Below are 26,823 nucleotides of genomic sequence, written 5' to 3' on the forward strand. Positions count from 1 at the left end.
TTAAGGAGAATAGTGTTCCCCCGTGGTCCCCACATAGCTTTCTCATGAGCCAGATCAGACACCCCCATACTTTGCACTGACGAGGGGCAAGCACCCCGAAACACCGTGTCTGCAAATTGGGATTCTGATCTGGCTTATATATCCTGAGTCATATTGCAAAGGATTGTCAAAAATCCACTTGTGACTTTTAGGATCGCTACTTCCAATAGGTGGCGCTGTGCTAGAGTTTGTCTCCTTTACTGGAGAGACAATTTGAATATTTCCCAGAGGGGCATTGCAGCTATAAGTCCCCTTACCTGGCAGCCAGACTGGCTTGCAAAGTCTCCTTAAGGAGAATAGTGTTCCCCCGTGGAATTTTAGGGGCATTGCAGCTATAAGTCCCCTTACCTGGCAGCCAGACTGGCTTGCAAAGTCTCCTTAAGGAGAATAGTGTTCCCCCGTGGTCCCCACATAGCTTTCTCATGAGCCAGATCAGACACCCCCATACTTTGCACTGACGAGGGGCAAGCACCCCGAAACACCGTGTCTGCAAATTGGGATTCTGATCTGGCTTATATATCCTGAGTCATATTGCAAAGGATTGTCAAAAATCCACTTGTGACTTTTAGGATCGCTACTTCCAATAGGTGGCGCTGTGCTAGAGTTTGTCTCCTTTACTGGAGAGACAATTTGAATATTTCCCAGAGGGGCATTGCAGCTATAAGTCCCCTTACCTGGCAGCCAGACTGGCTTGCAAAGTCTCCTTAAGGAGAATAGTGTTCCCCCGTGGAATTTTAGGGGCATTGCAGCTATAAGTCCCCTTACCTGGCAGCCAGACTGGCTTGCAAAGTCTCCTTAAGGAGAATAGTGTTCCCCCGTGGTCCCCACATAGCTTTCTCATGAGCCAGATCAGACACCCCCATACTTTGCACTGACGAGGGGCAAGCACCCCGAAACACCGTGTCTGCAAATTGGGATTCTGATCTGGCTTATATATCCTGAGTCATATTGCAAAGGATTGTCAAAAATCCACTTGTGACTTTTAGGATCGCTACTTCCAATAGGTGGCGCTGTGCTAGAGTTTGTCTCCTTTACTGGAGAGACAATTTGAATATTTCCCAGAGGGGCATTGCAGCTATAAGTCCCCTTACCTGGCAGCCAGACTGGCTTGCAAAGTCTCCTTAAGGAGAATAGTGTTCCCCCGTGGAATTTTAGGGGCATTGCAGCTATAAGTCCCCTTACCTGGCAGCCAGACTGGCTTGCAAAGTCTCCTTAAGGAGAATAGTGTTCCCCCGTGGTCCCCACATAGCTTTCTCATGAGCCAGATCAGACACCCCCATACTTTGCACTGACGAGGGGCAAGCACCCCGAAACACCGTGTCTGCAAATTGGGATTCTGATCTGGCTTATATATCCTGAGTCATATTGCAAAGGATTGTCAAAAATCCACTTGTGACTTTTAGGATCGCTACTTCCAATAGGTGGCGCTGTGCTAGAGTTTGTCTCCTTTACTGGAGAGACAATTTGAATATTTCCCAGAGGGGCATTGCAGCTATAAGTCCCCTTACCTGGCAGCCAGACTGGCTTGCAAAGTCTCCTTAAGGAGAATAGTGTTCCCCCGTGGAATTTTAGGGGCATTGCAGCTATAAGTCCCCTTACCTGGCAGCCAGACTGGCTTGCAAAGTCTCCTTAAGGAGAATAGTGTTCCCCCGTGGTCCCCACATAGCTTTCTCATGAGCCAGATCAGACACCCCCATACTTTGCACTGACGAGGGGCAAGCACCCCGAAACACCGTGTCTGCAAATTGGGATTCTGATCTGGCTTATATATCCTGAGTCATATTGCAAAGGATTGTCAAAAATCCACTTGTGACTTTTAGGATCGCTACTTCCAATAGGTGGCGCTGTGCTAGAGTTTGTCTCCTTTACTGGAGAGACAATTTGAATATTTCCCAGAGGGGCATTGCAGCTATAAGTCCCCTTACCTGGCAGCCAGACTGGCTTGCAAAGTCTCCTTAAGGAGAATAGTGTTCCCCCGTGGAATTTTAGGGGCATTGCAGCTATAAGTCCCCTTACCTGGCAGCCAGACTGGCTTGCAAAGTCTCCTTAAGGAGAATAGTGTTCCCCCGTGGTCCCCACATAGCTTTCTCATGAGCCAGATCAGACACCCCCATACTTTGCACTGACGAGGGGCAAGCACCCCGAAACACCGTGTCTGCAAATTGGGATTCTGATCTGGCTTATATATCCTGAGTCATATTGCAAAGGATTGTCAAAAATCCACTTGTGACTTTTAGGATCGCTACTTCCAATAGGTGGCGCTGTGCTAGAGTTTGTCTCCTTTACTGGAGAGACAATTTGAATATTTCCCAGAGGGGCATTGCAGCTATAAGTCCCCTTACCTGGCAGCCAGACTGGCTTGCAAAGTCTCCTTAAGGAGAATAGTGTTCCCCCGTGGAATTTTAGGGGCATTGCAGCTATAAGTCCCCTTACCTGGCAGCCAGACTGGCTTGCAAAGTCTCCTTAAGGAGAATAGTGTTCCCCCGTGGTCCCCACATAGCTTTCTCATGAGCCAGATCAGACACCCCCATACTTTGCACTGACGAGGGGCAAGCACCCCGAAACACCGTGTCTGCAAATTGGGATTCTGATCTGGCTTATATATCCTGAGTCATATTGCAAAGGATTGTCAAAAATCCACTTGTGACTTTTAGGATCGCTACTTCCAATAGGTGGCGCTGTGCTAGAGTTTGTCTCCTTTACTGGAGAGACAATTTGAATATTTCCCAGAGGGGCATTGCAGCTATAAGTCCCCTTACCTGGCAGCCAGACTGGCTTGCAAAGTCTCCTTAAGGAGAATAGTGTTCCCCCGTGGAATTTTAGGGGCATTGCAGCTATAAGTCCCCTTACCTGGCAGCCAGACTGGCTTGCAAAGTCTCCTTAAGGAGAATAGTGTTCCCCCGTGGTCCCCACATAGCTTTCTCATGAGCCAGATCAGACACCCCCATACTTTGCACTGACGAGGGGCAAGCACCCCGAAACACCGTGTCTGCAAATTGGGATTCTGATCTGGCTTATATATCCTGAGTCATATTGCAAAGGATTGTCAAAAATCCACTTGTGACTTTTAGGATCGCTACTTCCAATAGGTGGCGCTGTGCTAGAGTTTGTCTCCTTTACTGGAGAGACAATTTGAATATTTCCCAGAGGGGCATTGCAGCTATAAGTCCCCTTACCTGGCAGCCAGACTGGCTTGCAAAGTCTCCTTAAGGAGAATAGTGTTCCCCCGTGGAATTTTAGGGGCATTGCAGCTATAAGTCCCCTTACCTGGCAGCCAGACTGGCTTGCAAAGTCTCCTTAAGGAGAATAGTGTTCCCCCGTGGTCCCCACATAGCTTTCTCATGAGCCAGATCAGACACCCCCATACTTTGCACTGACGAGGGGCAAGCACCCCGAAACACCGTGTCTGCAAATTGGGATTCTGATCTGGCTTATATATCCTGAGTCATATTGCAAAGGATTGTCAAAAATCCACTTGTGACTTTTAGGATCGCTACTTCCAATAGGTGGCGCTGTGCTAGAGTTTGTCTCCTTTACTGGAGAGACAATTTGAATATTTCCCAGAGGGGCATTGCAGCTATAAGTCCCCTTACCTGGCAGCCAGACTGGCTTGCAAAGTCTCCTTAAGGAGAATAGTGTTCCCCCGTGGAATTTTAGGGGCATTGCAGCTATAAGTCCCCTTACCTGGCAGCCAGACTGGCTTGCAAAGTCTCCTTAAGGAGAATAGTGTTCCCCCGTGGTCCCCACATAGCTTTCTCATGAGCCAGATCAGACACCCCCATACTTTGCACTGACGAGGGGCAAGCACCCCGAAACACCGTGTCTGCAAATTGGGATTCTGATCTGGCTTATATATCCTGAGTCATATTGCAAAGGATTGTCAAAAATCCACTTGTGACTTTTAGGATCGCTACTTCCAATAGGTGGCGCTGTGCTAGAGTTTGTCTCCTTTACTGGAGAGACAATTTGAATATTTCCCAGAGGGGCATTGCAGCTATAAGTCCCCTTACCTGGCAGCCAGACTGGCTTGCAAAGTCTCCTTAAGGAGAATAGTGTTCCCCCGTGGAATTTTAGGGGCATTGCAGCTATAAGTCCCCTTACCTGGCAGCCAGACTGGCTTGCAAAGTCTCCTTAAGGAGAATAGTGTTCCCCCGTGGTCCCCACATAGCTTTCTCATGAGCCAGATCAGACACCCCCATACTTTGCACTGACGAGGGGCAAGCACCCCGAAACACCGTGTCTGCAAATTGGGATTCTGATCTGGCTTATATATCCTGAGTCATATTGCAAAGGATTGTCAAAAATCCACTTGTGACTTTTAGGATCGCTACTTCCAATAGGTGGCGCTGTGCTAGAGTTTGTCTCCTTTACTGGAGAGACAATTTGAATATTTCCCAGAGGGGCATTGCAGCTATAAGTCCCCTTACCTGGCAGCCAGACTGGCTTGCAAAGTCTCCTTAAGGAGAATAGTGTTCCCCCGTGGAATTTTAGGGGCATTGCAGCTATAAGTCCCCTTACCTGGCAGCCAGACTGGCTTGCAAAGTCTCCTTAAGGAGAATAGTGTTCCCCCGTGGTCCCCACATAGCTTTCTCATGAGCCAGATCAGACACCCCCATACTTTGCACTGACGAGGGGCAAGCACCCCGAAACACCGTGTCTGCAAATTGGGATTCTGATCTGGCTTATATATCCTGAGTCATATTGCAAAGGATTGTCAAAAATCCACTTGTGACTTTTAGGATCGCTACTTCCAATAGGTGGCGCTGTGCTAGAGTTTGTCTCCTTTACTGGAGAGACAATTTGAATATTTCCCAGAGGGGCATTGCAGCTATAAGTCCCCTTACCTGGCAGCCAGACTGGCTTGCAAAGTCTCCTTAAGGAGAATAGTGTTCCCCCGTGGAATTTTAGGGGCATTGCAGCTATAAGTCCCCTTACCTGGCAGCCAGACTGGCTTGCAAAGTCTCCTTAAGGAGAATAGTGTTCCCCCGTGGTCCCTGTATACACTAACATAGATAAAGAGATCTTTAGAAAAAGTATTTCTATACATCTTTTATCATATGCTAATGAGGCCAACGACAAGTCGCAAGGGTGTTAGTTCCTGCTCTCATTCCACCCTCTTAGCATGTTAGCTCACCCACAGGGGCGTGCTAACATGCTATTCAATGCGGCATCATCAGCGGTGACTCAAGTACCTGTGTCCGCTGATCATAAGTCCCAGAACTTCCAGTCATGTGCACTAGATCTCTGTGAAGCCGGGATGTGTCCACCCGGCTTCATATTGCGCATGACCGTAAGTGCCAGGCATTCAGACCATTGGACACAGGTACGCATGTCGCCGCTGATGACGCTGGGCATTGAATAGCATGTTAGCACGCCCCTGTGGGCATATTAACATAAGATACAAGATCCTTAGAAATACTTTTTCTAAAGATCTCTTTATCTATGCTAGTGTATACAGGGACGGTTAGACAGAGATTAGGAATATGCACCCAGAACTGTTTGTGGTTCTAGGTGAATATTGCACCTGACAGGTTCCCTTTAATGTTCACACTATATTAGTATTATATGGAATGATTCTCGGGCAGCTCTGTGTATACAGGTCAATGTATGTATATATTTTATTTCACCTAATTATTGATCTGTTTCACTGATTTTCACTTTTTGTTTTTTTTTTCCCTACAGACATTAAAAAAGACTATGAACAAATGGCTCAGATGTAAGAATTCATTTTCACTATGTTCTTAAACACCGCTCTTCCTTTATGGCCAGAATCCCACTTGCAAGTGTCTTGCGTATAACTCGCGTGTGTCTCTCATTGCATCACCCATCAAGGCCGCACACTCACTGGACAGGAGTGTCTCAGCTGCATACAAATACATGCAACCGACCCGCTCCTGTTAGGAGAATTTGAGTCTGTGCCAGGTGATTCAATGAGAGACTCGCGCGAGTTACACGCGAGGCACTCGCAAGTGTGACTCTGGCCTATAACTTGGACTTCTACTTATTCCATTTTGTCACTTTTCTTTACACTTCAGAAAATCTGAGGACAGCAGCATTGCGGAGGCCAGCACCACCAGACAGAGGAAGGTATAACGGTGATACTATATATAGGGGCAATATGTAATATCTACTGATTGGCGAATAGTAAATATTTGTGTTTGGATAATGGTTACCGAATACCGAGTACTATTCCAGTATTCGTCATGGCAAGAAAAATACTTGGGTTCCCCATTGACTTACATTAGGTTCGTTATTATTTGTGACGAATACCGAAATAGTACATTGCGTATTGTTACGAATAATCCGAACACAAATAGTCACTATTTGCCCATTACTCACAGAGAGCAATACTGACCATCAGTTCTACATCTGTGATTTGCAGACGTTTGATAAGAGAAATACATACCCATAATTCTACATAGCTATATGTGAGGTAGCACGGTCGGCTGCGCTGCAGAAGACACGGGATCCAGGCATTAAGGTTCACAGCACACGGTTTTAATGTCCAAACAAAAAAAAAGTCCACAACAATATATACATGTGCCTCTCCAGCAGAGAACTCAGGGAGTTGTGTTCACTCCCTCACACCCGGCACACCTGCCCTCGTTCCTGTTTCCATTTAACCCTTCCTTCAGCCTGTAGGGAAACAGGATTAACCCTAGAGTGGATTTACTTTCTATCATGGAGTGAGCACAACCGGGGCGAGACATACCGGCCGTCATAGATAACCCCCGGTCACAGTCTCACATACCCCCCCTCAGTTCAAGCGTGCGGGGTTGAACTCCCGCCATCAAACACGGGCCGCGGGACAAGGCATCGGCGTTGCCCTGCAACCTACCGGCCCTATGTTCAACCGTAAACCGGAAGTTCTGCAGAGAAAGGAACCACCGGGTAACCCGGGCATTCCGTTCCTTGGCGGACCTCATCCAGACCAGTGGAGAGTGATCCGTCACCAAGCGAAACTGCCGTCCCAGCAGGTAATAGCTTAGGGACTCCAAGGCCCACTTGATCGCCAGGCACTCCTTCTCCACTACGCTATAATTCCGCTCGGGAGGGGTGAGCTTCCTACTTAAGAAGGTGACGGGGTGTTCCTCCCCCTGAACCACCTGAGACAGCACTGCCCCCAGGCCGACCTCTGAGGCGTCAGTCTGTACTATGAACTCCTTCCGGAAATCAGGGTGTACAAGAACGGGCTGTCCGCACAGGACCCCCTTCAGGGCCCGGAAGGAGTCCTCGGCCTGCGGAGTCCAGCGCACCATGACGGACTTCTTGCCTTTGAGAAGGTCCGTCAAGGGGGCTGATAGTCCCGCAAAATCCTTTACAAACCTCCTGTAGTACCCCACGATACCCAGAAGGCCCTAACCTGCTTCGTGGTCAGGGGTCTAGGCCACTTCTGGATCGCCTCAACCTTGTTAATTTGGGGCTTAATCACTCCTTGGCCTATCACGTAGCCCAAGTAGCGGGCTTCCGTGAGTCCCAACGCACATTTCTTGGGATTGGCTGTCAATCCGGCTGTTCGAAGCGCGTCCACCACCGCTTGTACCTGTTCCAAGTGGGTCTGCCAATCGGAGCTGTAAATAATGATGTCATCAAGGTACGCTGATGCATACGCCTGGTGGGGTTCCAGCACTAAGTCCATCAACCTCTGGAACGTGGCCGGTGCGCCATGTAACCCAAAAGGCAAGACAACATAGTGGAAGAGACCCTCCGGTGTAACAAAAGCGGTTTTCTCCTTGGCGGACTCCGTCAGTGGCACCTGCCAGTACCCCTTGGTCAGGTCGAGCGTGGTAAAATACCGCGCCTGTCCCAGCCTATCAATCAGCTCATCCACTCTGGGCATGGGGTAGAGATCGAACTTGGATATTTCGTTCAATCTCCTAAAGTCATTGCAGAACCTTAAGGAGCCATCGGGTTTTGGTATTAGGACAATCGGACTAGCCCATTCACTCCGGGATTTTTCGATGACCCCCAGGCGTAACATTGTCTTTACTTCCTCCGATATGGCTTGTCGTCGAGCCTCCGGTACCCAGTATGACTTCAGGCGTACCTTCAGGTGGGGCTCGGTGACAATATCATGTCGTATCAGACTGGTCCTACCGGGCAGCTCGGAGAAGACATCGGGGTTCTGCTGAACCAACCGTCTGGCCTCTCGCCTCTGAGTCTTGGTGAGGGCTTCTCCAATCCTTACTTCCGGTTCGTCCTCTCCGGAGGTCGCTGGAGCCGGAGGTGAACGACCCGAAGAGGAGGGAGATGGGGAAAAAACAGCCATCAGGCTTTCCCGTTCCTGCCAGGGTTTTAATAGGTTGACATGGTATATTTGTTCAGGTTTCCGCCTACCGGGCTGCAATACTTTATAGTTAACCACCCCGACTCTTTCCTTTATCTCGTAGGGGCCTTGCCACTGAGCCAGGAATTTACTCTCCGCCGTGGGGATTAATACCAACACCCGATCCCCGGGTTTAAAGGTCCGCACGGTGGCTTGTCTATTGTAGCGGCCGCTTTGCGCGGCCTGAGCCTCCTGTAAATGCTCCTTCACAATTGGCATGACCGCGCTTATGCGGTTCTGCATACCCAAAATGTGTTCAATCACACTTTTATGGGGGGTGGGCTCTTGCTCCCATGTTTCCTTTGCCAGGTCCAACAATCCCCGGGGATGTCGCCCGTATAACAACTCAAAAGGCGAAAACCCCGTGGATGCCTGTGGCACCTCACGGATGGCAAACATCAAATAGGGAAGCATCATATCCCAGTCTTTCCCGTCTTTTGAAATCACCCTTTTTAGCATGGTTTTCAGGGTTTTATTGAAACGCTCGACTAAACCGTCCGTTTGAGGATGATACACAGACGTACGCAACTGCTTGATCTGGAGTAGCCGGCATAGCTCTTTGGTCACTTTAGACATGAATGGGGTCCCCTGATCCGTAAGGATCTCCTTGGGCAACCCCACCCGGCAGAACACAGCAAACAACTCCCGAGCTATAAGCTTTGCTGCAGTATGTCTGAGAGGTATCGCCTCGGGATACCGGGTGGCATAGTCAACGATCACTAGGATGTGTTGGTGCCCTCGAGCGGACTTTACGAGGGGCCCCACCAGATCCATCCCTATCCGTTCAAAAGGGACTTCTATAATGGGTAACGGTACCAACGGACTGCGAAAATGGGTCAGGGGTGCGGTAAGCTGACACTCCGGGCAGGTTTCGCAGAACCGTTTTACCTCCCCAAAGACTCCGGGCCAATAGAACCTTTGCAATATTCGCTCCTGCGTTTTCTTGACCCCTAGGTGGCCACTCATCAGGTGTTTATGAGCCAAGTCGAGGACCCGCCGACGATGCGGCTGGGGCACCACCAACTGCTCTACCCCCACGCCCCGTATTTCATCTACCCGGTAGAGTAAATCCTGCTTAAGAGCGAAATGGGGGTACCTTACCTGGGCACCGGGCAGCTGTGCCACCCCGTCAATTACTGTCACCCGACTCCGGGCATGTATTAATGTAGGGTCCTGGAGTTGGGCAGTCCCAAACGTATCCGGGGACGCCTCCAACTCCGGGATGGGTTCGACCGTCTCAGCCTCTCCTGCCAATACCTCTAGGGGCGACCTATTGGGTTCACATTCTGTCCCTATCATGGGGACCCCTACGGCAGGTGTCCCGGATTCAGGATTGTAGGGCTCAGGTCCCGGACTGACCAATATCTGAGGAGACTTAGGGGGTCCCTTCCATAAAGTCCAAAAATAGGGCAGATCCCTTCCTAGGATCACGTCATAAGGAAGAGTGTTAAGAAGTCCCACCTCATGTTGCACCTGACCGCAAGGTGCTGTGATGGTGACAATCCCCGTGGGATAGTCTCGGCGGTCCCCATGTATGCAAACCACCCCCACGGTACGTCCTGTGGCCTTTACTTTAGCCCTCAAGGTGGATCGCACAAGGGTCACTAAGCTTCCGGAATCCAACAATCCTGTAACCGGACATCCATTCACCTGTATTTGGCACAAGTGGGGCTCCGTCTCTGGGGAGACCAGGTCAGCGGTACACACCACCTGAGCATACATTGAACCCCGTCGGGTAACCCCATCTAATGAGGACGGAAACCCCCTTGACGGGTTGTCGTTTAGGGTACAGAACCTTCCGGACCTCAGGATTGGCGGCCGTGGCCTCAGGCGGGACGGTAGGGGACTCCTGCACCGTTGTCGGCGGTGGGTCCTTGGCCCTAGGCTTGGAGGGGCCGGACCGACGGGCGGTACGCAAAGTCTCAGTGTCCCGTATCAAGTCCTGCGTAGCCACATGCCGCTCTACCAGGGACACTAACTGGTCCAGGGTACTCGGGTCACCCTGTCCTACCCACCGTTGAACGGTGACGGGTAAAGTGCGCACAAAACGATCCACTACTACCCTTTCCACCATCTGCGCCGGGCTCAGAGTGTCAGGCTGCAACCATTTTTTTACAAGATGCAACAAGTCATAGGCCTGGGAGCGTACGGGTTTGGCTTCCTCATAGAACCACTGATTTACCCGCTGAGCCCGTACATAGGTATTCACCCCCAACCGTGCCAGTATTTCGGCTTTTAGGGTCACATAGTCAATGGCGTCCTCGGTACAGAGGTCCAGGTACGCTTTTTGGGGTTCCCCCGTCAGATAGGGCGACAATACCTCAGCCCACTGGGGGGTCGGCAGCTTTTCCCGCTCGGCCACCCGCTCAAACACCGCCAGGAACGCTTCCACATCATCCCCCGGGGTCATCTTTTGCAACGCTTGTCTCACCGCTTTCCGGACGCTGCCGTCATCACCCGGTCCCGGGGTTGTTGCTGCCGGTCCGGCACGGATCGACTTGGCCAGGAGAACCATCTGTTCTTGGTGCCTTTTTTCCTGCGCTTGCAAGGATTGCTGCTGACGTTCCAACGCCCGGAGCAGGTGTGCATTGGTCTGTTGCTGCTGTGCATTAGCCTCTTGTAGCTGTGCATTAGTCTGTTGCTGCTGCCTTAGTATGTCCTCCATGGCGTCACCGGGTTTGGGCTGTAGTATAGCCGCTCGGATCCAGGACATGTGCTGCTGGGTCACCAGGGATGATGCTACACCTCACCGGCTGTCATGCCCGCCGATTCTCCACCATATGTGAGGTAGCACGGTCGGCTGCGCTGCAGAAGACACGGGATCCAGGCATTAAGGTTCACAGCACACGGTTTTAATGTCCAAACAAAAAAAAGTCCACAACAATATATACATGTGCCTCTCCAGCAGAGAACTCAGGGAGTTGTGTTCACTCCCTCACACCCGGCACACCTGCCCTCGTTCCTGTTTCCATTTAACCCTTCCTTCAGCCTGTAGGGAAACAGGATTAACCCTAGAGTGGATTTACTTTCTATCATGGAGTGAGCACAACCGGGGCGAGACATACCGGCCGTCATAGATAACCCCGGTCACAGTCTCACATATAATACTATAACAACAAACCATGCAGGTCTAATATAGTACAACCAAGTCAAGCCTTCAGTTGACTGATCCCTGTTAAAAGTTATTCCCATCCAATTTTGAAATTTGCTTATACATTTATACATCAATACTAGAAAAGTAGCCAAAGTTTTGAGACGTATATATTATTTTACTTTACATTATCCTATTCGTTTGCAAAGGTGATAGCAGGAATTGGTAGAAATGTGTTTAAATCAAGATAAGATAAGATCTTATCTCAGCCATTATGCCATATAAGTCAGAGGTTGACCAAAAAAAGCTAAGATGAGTTCGCTGCAGTTTTTTTTGTAGAGTCATGGCTGAAAGCATTGAAATTGTTCCAGAAAATGAAGTACAGTGGAACCTTGGTTAACGAGAACAATCCGTTCTGGGAGTGTGCTTGTTAACCAAGTTACTCGTTAGGCAAAGCAAGATTTCCCATAGGAAATCATTGCAATGCAGACAATTTGTTCCACAACTTGTTAAATGTCCCATCCTGGTCCACTATTGTGTCATTCCAAACACACACACACACACATATTATGCTCACCTTACCTTCTGTTCCATCGCCGGTCTCCTGGGACTTGTTGTTCGCTAGTACGGGCTGTGTATCTGGTAACAATCACGACGAGGGAGGAACTTCCGCTCCCAGAGCGCTGACGTCAAAGGCAGGAACCGCTTGCCTCTGATTGGCCAGCGCGCTGCCTTTGAGTAGTGTCTAAGCTGAAAAATAAGGAGCGCTGATAGTGTAATACCAACAGATCAGTGAGGTAGATCAGGAAAAATACACTCACCTGAAATGGTTGTGATAGTCACAACCACTGATAGAGCATAGGATGATGGCGTCTGCTGCAGCCCTACGTGGATGTGCATACAAATCAGAGTGAAAAGGGGGTTAATGCCGCGCATCAGCCAAAATGAAGATGTAGCACGTTGATGTTATAAACGTATTCTTTTATTCCATCGGTCTACGCGTTTCAAGGATATACCTATTCTTCAGGACCAGTGCATCAACATAGTATGATACTATGTTGATGCACTGGTCCTGAAGAAGAGGTATATCCTTGAAACGCGTAGACCGATGGAATAAAAGAATACGTTTATAACATCAACATGCTACATCTTCATTTTGGCTGATGCGCGGCATTAACCCCCTTTTCACTCTGATTTGAGTAGTGTCTGACAGCCGAAGTTCCTGCCTCGTCGCCATGCTTGCCGATACACATCCTAGAGCAGCGAACTACAGGACCTAGGAGGTCGGCCAATGGAACGGAAGGTACACATATGCTCACCTTACCTTCCGTTCCATCGCCGGCCTCCTGGGTCTTGTAGTTCGCCTTGAGGATTCCTTCCTCGTCGCAATGTACCGGTGGACTACAAGAACCATGAGGCCGGCGATGGAACGGAAGGTAAGGTGAGCATAATACTGTATGTGTGTGGTGCGTGCGTTTTTGTTTGTGTGTGTTTGTGTGTGCTTGTGTGTGTTTGTGCAGACTGCAAGAGTGGGTCAGAGCGCGGTGGATGTACGGAACCGGAAGTGTGTGTGGTTTCTCGTAAACCGAGTTACAAATATTCAGAAAGCTTTGCTTGTTAAGCAAAATTCTCGTTAAGTGGGTTACTCGTTAAGCGAGGTTCCACTGTATTACTCCCAGAAAGTTATTGTAATTGTTGTACACATTTATTTCTTTTGTGTGTATTGGAATAATGTAAAGAAAAAAGAAAAGAGAAAAAGAAAGCAAATCGCACATAAATTCACTCAAAACTCAAAATAGGTCAGAAAAAAATGTTGGCACCTTTCCAAAATTGTGGGTAAATAACTTTGTTTCAAGCATGTGATGCTTGTTCAAACCCACCTATAGTAATAGGTATGGGTGGGCATGGGATTCATCCGGTTCTCTCCAGTTTGGGGGAACCGCTTGTAAAGAAGTGAAGCTGGCTCTTCAAACCGGCAAGAAGCAGCACCCCCAACTTTTTTCTGTTGCCCGATTGGTATCAACTGAATGTGTATCCTCGGATGCACATTCAGTTGAACTATATCACAGTGTAGCAAATCCTATCAGAAGCCAGCTGAAGTCAGCGCACACAATGTCGGAGTCAGCTGCCGGCTTATCAGATGTCAACATCTGATGTCAGTGCGCATATGAGGTCACTGTCTTGTACCAGCTAGTCTGCGCCACCAATCAAGCAAGGACACTACTGGACCGTTGGCAGGTAAGAAAAATGTTCTTTTATTTTATTTTAGAATTTCTTTCATCTGGGGGATGACACATGGGAACCAAGATGGGGGATTATCTAAATATCAGGATGGGGAATTATATGGGGACCAGGATGGGGGAATATATGGGGACCAAGATGGGGGATTATATGAATACCAGGATGGGGGATTATATGCGGACCAGGACGGAAAATGATATGGAGACCAAGATGGGGGATTATATGGGGACCAAGATGGATGACATATGGGGACCAAGATGGATGACATATGGAGATCAAGATGTGGGATTATATGGGGACCAGGATAGAGGAATATATGAAAACCAGGATGGGGGATTATATGGGGACCAGGAGCAAAGATGGGGGATTATATGAATACCAGGATGAGCTATTATATGGGGACCAGGACGAAGGATCATATGGGGACCAGGATGGATGACATATGAGGACCAAGAGGGAGGATTATATGGGGACCAGGATGAGGGATTATATTGGGACCAGGATGGGGGATAATTTGGGGAACAGGATGGATGACATATGGGGACCAGAATGAGGGAGATATGAAGACCCTTATTATGTACATTTATGTACATTATTACATAAAGCGGTCAGGATGAGGAACATAACAGGATGGGTCTCAGGATAGGGGATATTATTACAGGAAGGGGCCCAGGATGGGTGACATAATTACTAATAAATGGGGGCTAAAATGTAAAACATACATTATTGTTTTATGGTGAAAAGTGGAGGACAATTATTGTAGAGGCCAATTACGGGACATAACTACTGCTGTAATGTATTTTACTTTTGAGGATATTGTTTTCCATGGAGGGGAACAAACAGGGAGATCTTGTTTTTGTGCAGGGCAACTCTCAGTCTCTTTTTTTTTCTTCATCTGACGCAGTGTAGAAGTCGGGCAAAAAGTGTGAATGTGTTTTAGAAGTGATCTGTTATAGATGACTGTGTGGTATTTCTTGCAGAGTTGAGTCCCGGCAGAAAGAAGTGATAGTGGTCTGCACCAGATGAAGAGGAAAAGCAAAGATGAATTATTTTAGTGTTATTAGTATTATGGTTTTTATTAATGGTCAGTATTGTATTCCTCAGTCACTATGTGGTGGTATTATGTGGTCTGATCATGGTGCAGCGGTATTTCTCCTTGTATATGGTACTATTCAGTCACTATTTGTTTGTAATATGTGGTCTTCTCATAGAATTGCGCTATTTCTCCATTGTATGTGGTATTATTCGGTCAATATGCGGTGGTAATATGTGGTCCTGTTTTGCTGAGGCTAGACATTAGGTGCAACAGACAATAAGGTGGCAGAAAGTGGTCACCCTTTCCAATTTGAACAAAGTTCCTTTAGTACTAATTTTAAAATTTTTTAGAAAACCCTTTAAAACTATTCACCATACTAAGAAATGACTGGCAGTGACTGGAACAATGTGGACCTGATAGAAGTCAATGGGACTATAAATTAAGGTCAATGTAGCGTAAGAAGGGTAAAGTGCTTGTACTTTTAGCTGCCATTACTTGTTTGTTGAAACTGCGTAAAAATGGGTGTGGTTAATAAAATGAGTGTGGCTTTAAATTGGCATGGGTTATTAACACAAACAGAAAACCTGTTGGTGAAAATTTGAATCCCGGCCCTGGATGTAGGCAATATGAAAATCACACCTGAAATCAGATAAAAAGGGGAGAAGTTGACTCAATCCTTGCATTTTGTGTTAAATGTGTGCCACAGATGGAGAACAGAAAGAAGAGAAAGAACTGTCTGTGGAGTTGAGAACCAAAATTGTTGAAAAATATCAACAATCTGAAGGTTATAAGTCCATCTCCAAAGATTTTGATTTTCTTTTGTCCAAGATGCACAATTTAATTAAGATGTGTACAATCCATGGCACTGTGGCTAATTTTCCTTTGGACATGGACAGCAGAGAAAAATTGATGACAGGTTGCAACACAAGATAGCCCAGAGGGTGGATAAGCAGTGCCAATCAAGTTCCAAAGAAATTCAAGCAATCCTGCAGGCTAAGGCTACATGCGCACGCTGCTTCTTTTTCGTGTTCACAAAATGCAGCCAAAACTGCAGCCAAAACTGCAGCCAAAACTGCACCTTGTCAGAGAGAGCCTGGAAATGTCACAAGAAATGTAGGTGCTTTTTTGCTGCTTTTTTGGTGCGTTTTTGGCTGCAGTTTTGTCAACAATTGTTTCATGTATTTTTCAGTTCAAACAAGCCCATAAAGCTTGTTGAATTGAAAAAAAAAAAATTAGAAATAAATAAATAATTAAAAAAAACTGGCGTGCGGTCCCCCCCAATTTTAATGCCAGCCAGATAAAGCCATACGGCTGAAGGCTGGTATTCTTAGGATGGGGAGCTCCACGTTATGGGGAGCCCCCCAGCCTAACAATATCAGTCAGCAGCCGCCCAGAATGGCCGCATCCATTAGATGCGGCTGTTCTGGGACTGTACCCGGCTCTTCCCGATTTGCCCTGGTGCGTTGGCAAATCGGGGTAATAAGGAGTTATTGGCAGCCCATAGCTGCCAATAAGTCCTAGATTAATCATGTCAGGCGTCTATGAGACACCCTCCATGATTAATCTGTAAATTACAGTAAATAAACACACAGAAAATCATTTATTAGAAATAAAAAACACAAACACATTCCCTCATTACCAATTTATTAACCCCGACAAACCCTCCATGTCCGGCGTACTCCAGCATGCTCCAGCGTCGCGTCCAGCGCTGCTGCATGGAGGTGACCGGAGAAGCAGCAGACACCGCCGCTCCGGTCACCTCCATGCAGCTAATGGAGACAGCCGCGCGATCAGCTGAGCTGTCACCGAGGTTACCCGCGGCCACCGCTGAATCCAGCGGTGGCCGCGAGTAACCTCAGTGACAGCTCAGCTGATCGCGCTACAGCGTGGAGCCGGCAGGAGCGTGGAGCCCGGGACTTTCAGCGGCGGCGGCGGTGGCAGTGAGAGGGGTCCATCATCTCCCCTGTGAGTGCACGCTGGGGACAGCGGTACGTCGGGGAACACGTGGAGGACGGGACTATCAGCGGCGGCGGCAGCGAGAGGGGGATGGACGTTGGCAGCTGAAAACATTGATTTTTCCCTCTCGCTGCCACCGCTGCTGATAGTCCCGTCCTCCACATCATCTCCCCTGTGCGTGCACGCTAGGGACAGTGGTACTTCGGGGAACACGTGGAGAACGGGACTATCAGCGGCGGCAGCAGAGAGAGATAAAAATCAATGTTTTCAGCTGCCAATGTCCATCCCCCTCTCGCTGCCGCTGCTGATAGTCCCGTCCTCCACATCATCTCCCCTGGGGACAGCGGTACTTCGGGGAACACATGGAGGATGGGACGGGACGGGACCACTTGCTTGACCTCACTTCCTGACAAATCACCTGCGTTTTTGCTAGCAAAAACGCAGGTAAAAGGCAGGTAAAATGCACCACTTTTGATAACATGCATTTTTTCCTGCGTTTTTGATGCCCTCATTGATTTCAATGGGTGACAAATGTTGACAAAAACGCAGGAAAGAATGAACATGGTGCATTTTTTTTGTCACAAACTTTTGACAAAAAAAACGCTGACAAATAAACTGCAGTGTGCGCATGACAAATCTGACTTCTCATAGACTTTGCTGGGAAGTCAGATGTCAGAAAGTTCTGCTGACAAAACTGCAGCCAAAAAAGCAGCAAAAAAGCAGCAAAAAAAGCAGCGTGCGCATGTAGCCTTAGGGTGCAGCAGTGCCAGCATGAACCATATTTCGACATTTGAATGAAATGAAACGCTATATCAGGAGACCCAGGAGGACCCCACTACTGACACAGAGACATAAAAACGCTAGACTGCAGTTTGCCAAAATGTATGTGAGTAACCAAAATCCTTCTGGGAAAGAATTTTATGAATAGATGAGACCAAGACAGATATTTTTGGTAAAGCACATCATTCTACTGTTTACTGAAAATGGAATGAGGCCTACAAAGAAAAGAACACAGTACCTAAAGTCATATATCGTGGAGGCTCAAAGATGTTATGGGGTTGTTTTGCTGCCTCTGGTACTGGGTGCCTTGACCAAGGCATCATTAACTCTGAAAATTACCACAGGATTTTTTATCACAATGTAGAGCCCAGTGTCAGAAAGCTGGGTTTGCGTTCTATATCATGTTTCTTCCAGCAGGACAATGACCCCAAACATACTTCAAGAAGCCCCCAGAAATTGATGGAAATAAAGTGCTGGAGAGTTCTGAAGAGACAGCAATGAGTCCGGATCTCAATCCCATTGACACCTGTGGAGAGATCTTAAAATTGCTGTTGGGAGAAGGATCCTTCAAATATGAGGGACCTGGAACAGTTTGCAAGAGAAGAGTACAAAATTCCAGGTGAGAGGTGGAAGAAGCTTGTGGGTGATTATAGGAAGCGATTGATTGCAGTTAAGTTCAGGGCGCCAACAATTTCTTCCGGACCATTTTTGGGAGTTTGTGTGAAATTATGTCCAATTTGCCTTTTTTTCCCTCTGTTTTTTTGTATTGTTCCAATACACACAAAGGAAATAGACATGTGTATAACAAAACGTGTAATTTCAATAATTTTATGGGGGAAATACTTTTCTGTAACAATTTCAGAGGTGCCAACACTGTCAGTCATAACTGTAATTCTTATTTAAGTGAATAGTGAATAGTGAAGCACAGGTTGCTTCACTATTTTTTGTAATTTAAGTTACTTATGGCCAAGGCATGAATGGCTGAGATGAGAGTACCTGTAACAATTGTGGCTAGATTTTAGTATTGGATGTTATCATTAAAAACAAGTATGGAGGATCTTTCTTCTTGCTACACTTGCACATAGTTTTTGAAGGAACTTGCAGGGAGATTGTTCCAAAAATCTTGGACAACTAATAACACTGCTGTAGATGTTGGCTTGTTCAAATCCTCATGTCTCTTCATGTAATCCCAGACAGAATCAATGGCACTGAGATGAGGGCTCTGTGCGGCCGGATCATCACTTGACTGCAGACACTCATTTGTTTATCGCTCTTCTGCCCTTCACAAGCAAACTGCCTTTTGTTATAGCCAAATATTTCATGTTTTGACTCATCAGTCCACGGCACCTGCTGTCGTTTTCTGCACAACTGTTTCCCTATTTTACAGATTATAGGACACTTTTTTACCCAAAAAACTGGGGGGGAAAATGGGGGTGCGTCTTATAATCCGGATATGATTTACCAGGGTGGCGGTGGTAGTAGAGCAGTCACAGGTGGCAGGGTCAGCGATACGGAGGGCTCGGAGAAGGGTCGGTGGATGGAGGATCGACGATGCTGCGGGTTCGGGGGTGTTGCGGCAGTGGGTGACATTGATCTGTTGGTGGGCTCTATTGAACCACCTGCAGTTGACGAGATGAGCTTCAAGAAAATGTCCGCAAAGGCCAATTTGTGAACACGCCACCTCCGCGGTCATTTTCTTGAAGTCCATTGCGTCAACTGTTGGCAGTTCAATGGAGCCCACAGTCCGACGGCAGATCAATGGCGTCCACCGCCACGACACCCCTGAGCCTGCAGTATCGCCGACCCTCCATCCACTGACCCTCTTGAGCCGCTCCACTGCAGTGACACCCCCTCCTACGAGCTCACAGCATCACCGACCCTTTATCCACTGAACTTTACCGTACCCTGCCTCCTGTGACACTCCTGAGCCGCTCCACCACCGCCACTCCCTCCAGTGAGCTAATATAAGAAACATTAGGATTATAAGATGGACCCTCATTTTAACATTAAAATTATTTTTTCCTATTTCCCTCTTCTAAATTGGGGTGTATCTTATAATCCAGTATGTCTAAGGCTAGGTTCACACGCGGCATCTCTTATTTACCACAAAGATGGATATACCTAAGGCTAGTTTCACACTTGCGTTGAACGGTATCCGTTGCATTGTGTTGTGTGACGGATGCAACGGATGTGTTGCATATAGTGGCATAACGGATGCAACGGATCGTACAAAACAACGGAATCAGCCTTTTTTTTTTTACACAGTTTCACCGGCGGCAGACTATTGTGAACGATCAGCTGATCGCTCCCAGCAGCCAGTCGCCGGGTGATCAGCTGATCGCTCCCAGCGCCGGGTGATCAGCTGATCGCTCCCAGCACGGAGGGGGGGTAAACTGATCACTCCCAGCGCCGGGTGATCAGCTGATCGCTCGGCCGCCGAGAATGTGTGCGGGGGGTGGAGTGCAGAGTGGGTGGAGCCGAACGGGGCCATGGTGCTGAGGACAGGTGATTGTGTGTGCGTGTATGTGTGTGTGTATATATATATATATATACATGCGGAGTGGAGTGCGGGAGGGGGCGGAGCCGAGTGGGGAAGTGTCGGGCTCCCTGCACACGTGGCCAGGGTAAATATCGGGTAAAGCACTTTGCTTGGATACCCGATATTTACCTTAGTTACGGGTGCAGGGAGCCAGAGAGAGCATGCGCAGTGAAATCCTAACTATTCCGCTGCTCAAAAAACATTACATGCTGCGTTCCTCCCGCTGGGCGGAAGCAGCGCAGCGTCGGCCAGCGGAAGCAACGCAGGTCCTTTTGGCACAATCCGTCATCCATACAAGTCTATGGGAAACAGCAGAATCCGTTAACGGATTCCACTGTTTTCCAAAAGGGCGGATTGTGACAGAAGGAAAACAACGCAAGTGTGAAAGTACCCTAAGACAAAAATTGCAGGTCTGCACTGCCTCATTGGATAACATGGGTCCGAGTGCAATCACTTTTTTTAACGGATTTCAGTAATTTGATTTCCATGGAGTAGATGTACCCATCTACACAGTTGTTAGTTGTACCTCGGTTCCACTGGTTGTTGCCAGTTCTCAGCTGATGTTACTGATGGGAATATTCCAGTTTCTAAGGAGAGTAATCACAATGTGCCTTTCATCTGCTGCACTAAGTTTCCTTGGCCAACGACTGTGTCTACACTTCTCAATGTTGCCCATCATATACTGAGAAATCCAAGCAGATACTTATCCATACAGTATTATCAGGGAGTCATCTGATTAGGATATCTAAGTTAAAATGCCCTGCAGATAAGAGACATGGCTATATCAGGAGAACTATACTACATTACTGAATCAATCCCCAAGAGCCGCAATTTTTTTAAAGGGTTACTTACATGATTACATAACAAGAACCACTATCAGTACATTGATGCATCACCAGAACCAAGTTTTGACTATTTGAGCAGGATTTGGAGAGTTTCTGCTGCGTTTCTACTCCCCAAAAATCATTGTGAACACAGGCTATCCAAAACACAGGAAACAGTTTTAACATAGCCATGAGGCATGTTGTGTACATGTGTACCACCACTGTCAGAACATGTGTAGCACCAGAACCACCATCAGTACATGAATGCAGCATAATAAACACTGTTAGCAAATAAATACATCATCAGAACAACTGTCAGTATATGAATGCAGCATATAAACACTATCAGTACATATATACATCACCAAGGTTAGTACAGCAATCACTTATAACATAAGGATAGCCCCATATATAATTGTATTGCATGAAACTGCATGAACCAACAACTCCCAGTATGTCCTTAATAGAGATGAGCGATGTTCGAGGTTCGCCAATTTCATGTTCGAGTGATTTTGGGGGGTGTTCGAGTCGTTCGACAAACTCGAACGATTTGCTAAAAGTTCGGCAGTTCGAGTTACATTCGAGAATGGTTCGATCACCAAAAGCGTGGCTTTTTACAGCTACGTGTGCAGGGAGCCATCGCTGGCAGCCTGCGGTAAGCTGGTAACCAGGGTAAATATCGGGTATCCAAGCAAAGCACTTTCCTTAGTAACCCGATGTTTACCCTTGCTACATGTGCAAAAATCTCCGAAAGCCACACAGAAGCACTTCCGTGTGACTACCTTCGGATGCCGCTGCAGTCTGTGTTCCGCTCCAGCCCCAGCCCCAGCCCCGCGGCTGCCTGCTCAGCAGTGTCCACAGCTGCCCACACTGTATTGGGTCCGCAGCTGACCACACTGCAGTGACAGCAGCCGCGGGGATGACAAGCGCTGCCGTCAGAAGGTTAGTGAAGTTCCTTACCTGCAGTGATGAAGTCCTGCCCTCCCGACATCAGCGCTGTCACTGTCCTCCATGGCCGCCGCTTGTCACATCTCCTCTCGCTGCCGACCCGAGACTGTCACTAGCGGTGACGTCACAGGCATTCGCGATACTTGGTTGTGAAGGCGGCGGTCATTGAACTCAGTGACAGTGTTGACGTTAGGAGTGCAGCGATCACCGCAGGTAATGTACCTCGCTAACCTCCTGACAGCAGCGCTCGTCATTCCCTGCAGTGACCTGGGCTGACCTATTGATGTTAGCTCAGGTCACTGCATTGCTCTCCCAGCCAATATGGAACATTCTGTTCTTCTGACTATGGTATGGATCGTCATGGGACCCTCTTGGATTACACCAGACCTGGATTTGTTTTTCTTTCTAATAAATTGGTGAAAGAGGGAATGTTTTGGGGAGTGTTTTTTAAAATTAAAATGTGTTTGTCGTCTATTTTTTTTTTTTATTACTGACTGGGTTGATGATGTCGGGTATCTGATAGACGCCTGACATCACAAACCCCAGGGCTTGATGCCAGGTGACATTACACATCTGGTATTAACCCCATATATTACCCTGTTTGCCACCACACCAGGGCAACGGGATGAGCTGGGGCGAAGCACCAGGATTGACGCATCTAATGGATGCGCCACTTCTGGGGCAGCTGCGGCCTGCTATTTTTAGGCTTGGGAGAGTCCAATAACCATGGACCTCCCTAGTCTGAGAATATCAGACCCCAGCTGTCCACTTTACCTTGGCTGGTGATCCAATTTTGGGAGGACCCCCACGTGTTGTTTTTTTTAAAATTATTTAATTTAAAATAACAGCGTGGGGTGCCCTCAGTTTTGAATTACCAGCCAAGGTGAAGCTGCCAGCTGTGGCCTGCAGGCTGCAGCCGTCTGCTTTACCCTAGCTGGCTATCAAAAATAGGGGGGAACCCCACGTAATTTGTTTTTTTTTATTTCAATTTATTTATTTTTTTGGCTAAGTACAAGGATAAGCACCCCTTAGTGCCACATGAAAGGCACCAAAGGGTGCAAAATTACAAAATGCAGGAGAGTGGGACAATATGTGTCTTTCTGCCATTATAATGACAGAAAAGACTGATATGAAGTGTACAAGCACAAGAAAATCACCAGAGTGCTCTACGCTGTGAAAAGCAGTAGAAAATGGCACTGGAGTGAACATGTCACCGCCTCATGTAGGTTGAAGCTATGGAGCCTGGGTAAATTTATGTATTTTCCCTCCTTCAGTTTTTTTGCAGTACGCAAAAAAACAAAAGGCACACGGATGACAAACGGATGACATATGGACCGTATATGGAACGGAAACGGATGCCACATGGATGCATCCGTGAAAAAAACTGACCTTTTTTTGCGGACCGCAAAAACGGATCGGTCATGTGCATGTAGCCTTATTCTGATCTGCCGTTTATAAACAGCAGGCAGAAATAAGTGAATAGTGCCCCCCAGCATCAGAAAATCTCCGGGGTTTCAGGGGGTAGCAGAGACCCTGGAGATCATGATTCAGGTCGGTTTTTCCGCTCCCCGCTCACGTGATCACTGGTATACACCATATACCAATGATCAAGTTACAGTAAATGACAGCGCCGGTAAAAAATTATTTATCTCCCAGCTGGCATTAACAAACATGTCAGATGGGAATAAATCTCCTCCCCGGTCCCCTCCGGTCCCCCGGTGTCGCCAAAGTGCCCCCCCCGACCCTCTCCCGGAAATCCAAGATGGCCACGCGCACAGCAGCACGCCGGCCGCATTCACCCTACTCCTCTGATTTCTGTCGCATGTGCCATGACACATGCAACAGAAAACTCCTCCCCAGACCCTGCCAGGTCACCCCCTATAACCCCACCGGTGTTCCCCGGTGTCCCACGGTACCTATGTGGCGTTGATCTCCAGCGGCCCCCTCCTTCACAATAGATGCTGCCGCATGCACAGAGCGGCTGTCAGCTCAGCTTCCTGTGTTCAGACACAGTGAGTGGCGGTAACCATGCATCTGTAAGCTACTGCAATGCCCTGCTCATGAGGTAAGGAACATAGTTGATCAGGAGAGCTATACTACATTTCCAAATGGAGGTATTTGATTTTATAGTTGCCCTGCTGAACGACTACCAAACATGAGAGTCCGTTATACGCCACAAGAAAACATGTCTAAATAGCGAGCTCTGTTGTTTAGTATTCATTCAGCTGGATAACTGGACTTAAAGGGGTATTCCATCTCCAAGATCCTATCCCCAATATATAGTAGGTGGAATAGCAATAATATCAGCAAATACCAATATTTGGAAATGTAGAATAGTTCTCCTGGTTAGGCATTCCCTTACCTCATGAGCAGGGCATTGCAACTTTGGTTAGCAACAGTTACGACATGGACTCTGCTGCTGTGGACCCAGGGAGAGTGGGTGCAGATTCATTGCACCCACACTCCTCACATGGAGGGTCTGCACTCCTAGAAAATGGGGGATACGTTCCCTGAGCGTGTCTCCCCATATTCTAGATGGTCCAGAGTCGTTGTGGGACCGCCTTATTTTTTTTCCCTTACAATAAATTGGTGAAAGAGGGAATGTTTTGGGGAGTGTTTTTTCAAATACATTTTTTTGTCTATTTTTTTTGTTAGTACTGACAGTTTGTGATGTTGGGTATCTGATAGACGCCATGACATCACAAACTGCTGGGTTTGATGTCAGGTGACTTTACAGCTAGTATCAACCCCATTTATTACCCCATTTGCCACTGCACCAGGGCACGGGATGAGCTGGGGTGAAGTGCCAGGATTGACGCATCTAGTGGATGCGCCACTTCTGGGGCACCTGCGGTCTTCTATTTTTAGGCTGTGAAGGGCCAATAACTATGGACCTTCCCACCCTGAGAATACCAGACCACAGCTGTCCGCTTTACCTTGGCTGGTGATCCAATTTGGGGGGACCCTACTTTTTTTTTGTAATTATTATTATTTATAAAAAGAGAGCCTGGGGTGACCTCCATATTGGATCACCAACCATGGTAAAGCTGCCAGCTGTGGTTTTCAGGCTACAGCCATCTGCTTTACCTTAGCTGGCTATCAAAAATGGGGGGACCCCACGTCATTTTTTTTTTTAAACTATTTTTTTCAATAAAAAAAAATAATGGGCTTCCCTGTATTTTGATTGCCAGCCAAAGTAACACCAGGCAGATGGGGGTGGCAACCCGTAGCTGTCTGCTTTATCTGCGCTGAGAATCATAAATACCGCGGAGCGCTACGTCATTCTTTTTAATGATTTATTTTTACAGTACTGTGATGTCCAGCAATCAAAATACAGGGAAGTCCATTTTTTTTAGTTATTTAAATAAATAATTAAAAAAAAATATATGGGCTCCCGCTGCATTTTTTGTATTGCTAGCTAAGGGTAATCCAAGCAGCTACTGGCTGCTAACCCCCACTGCTTGGTGTTACCTTCACTGGCAATGGAAAATCCAGGGAAGCATTTTTTTTTTTTGCCAAAAAACTAAAAAAAAATGACGTGAGCTTCATCATATTTTTGTATGCTAGCCAGGTACAGCAGGCAGGTACGGCTGCCCCTAACCCCCAGCTGCCTATTTGTACCCAGCTGGGAACTAAAAATATAGGGAAGCCCTTTTTTAATTATTTCATGAATTTCATGAAATAATTAAAAAAAAAATGACGTGGGCTTCGCCCCATTTTTGTGTCCAGCCAGGTACAACTAGGCAGCTGGGGATTGGAATCCGCAGCACAGGTTAGCCCGAGTTTTCTGGGCCCCTCTGCTGCGAATTGCAGTCTGCAGCCGCCCCAGAAAATGGCGCTTTCATAGAAGCGCCATCATCTGGCGCTGTATCCAACTCTTCCAGCAGCCTGAAGCCGGGTGGCTTGCTGGGTAATAATGAGTTAATACTAGCTTTGTTTTACTAGCTAGTATTAAGCCAGAGATTCTTAATGTCAGGCAAGTTTGACTCGGCCATTAAGAATGTCCAATAAAGGGTTAAAAAAAGACACCACACAGAGAAAAAATACTTTAATAGAAATAAATACACAGACACATTAGAGACTCCATTTTTATTACTCCCTCTCATCCCTCCACGATCCATGGTCTTCTGTCTTCTTTCTCCTTCAACCCATGCAGCTCTGCTACATCAGACAGCACAGCATGGGAGGAAGAACGCTGCTGCTCCCGTGTAGTCTATTCACTCAGTGAGCAAGCACAAGCTGCGTGCTGTAAACGGTGACGTCACAGCTGACAGGCAGGTTACCATAACAACGGTGCTCCGATCATGTGATTACCGGTGCCACTATTTACCGGCTGTGACAGCCAGTCCCTGTATGTGGGCTGACTCTGTAAAGAGCGCCCACATGCAGGAATAGGAACTCGACCATGTGCCAGAGCATTTTGCCGGTACACGGAGATGCTTGAACGATCACCGCGTACCGGAGAGATGCACTGACAGGACCAAGCAATGACGTCTAGCCAAGTGACCAGTCTGTAGTCAATGAACCACAGTACTGATGAGACTTATTCAGTATCACAAATAAACATTTACATCCAGGTACTTTATAGATGACATCTTCTCTGATTTGAGTCTTTCTCATCCCATTTATCTCCATGTAATACAGATACACTGATGAGATTTCATGGTCAGAGCTCATCTCTCTGAACATACCACTTGTCCATCTTCAGCAGCACTTTCCAACATAGTACCCTTTAAAAATAACAGTTTCATTATATTGCCCCATAAATAAAAATGACTTCCATGCTGCGTCCCTGAATAAACAATTGCCTCTCATTGTGCGTCTTGCGCAAAATTTCCCCCTACACTGCCCCTCTCCATAATATCCCCCCACACTGTTCCTTTTAATAATGTCCACCACCCTGCTCCTCTCCATAATATTTCCCCCCACATTGCTCCTCTCCATAATGTTTTCCCATACTGCCACTCTCCATAATAGCCCTTCTTCCACACTTCCCCGCTCCATAATGTCATCCCACACTGCACCTCTCCATAAAATCTCCTG

At 47.5% G+C, this 26,823-nt stretch overlaps 1 protein-coding gene across 1 annotated transcript in view; it reads left to right on the top strand.

Annotated features, from left to right (window-relative positions):
• Positions 1-26,823, top strand: part of EMB (embigin) — a 93,377-nt gene that overhangs the window by 59,564 nt on the left and 6,990 nt on the right. The window contains 2 exon segments of the mRNA XM_075326724.1: positions 5,722-5,755; positions 6,075-6,126. Of these exon segments, the coding sequence (XP_075182839.1) occupies positions 5,722-5,755; positions 6,075-6,126 (86 nt within the window).

Source organism: Anomaloglossus baeobatrachus, chromosome 1, assembly GCF_048569485.1.
Source record: "Anomaloglossus baeobatrachus isolate aAnoBae1 chromosome 1, aAnoBae1.hap1, whole genome shotgun sequence".
Taxonomy (NCBI): Eukaryota; Metazoa; Chordata; class Amphibia; order Anura; family Aromobatidae; genus Anomaloglossus; species Anomaloglossus baeobatrachus.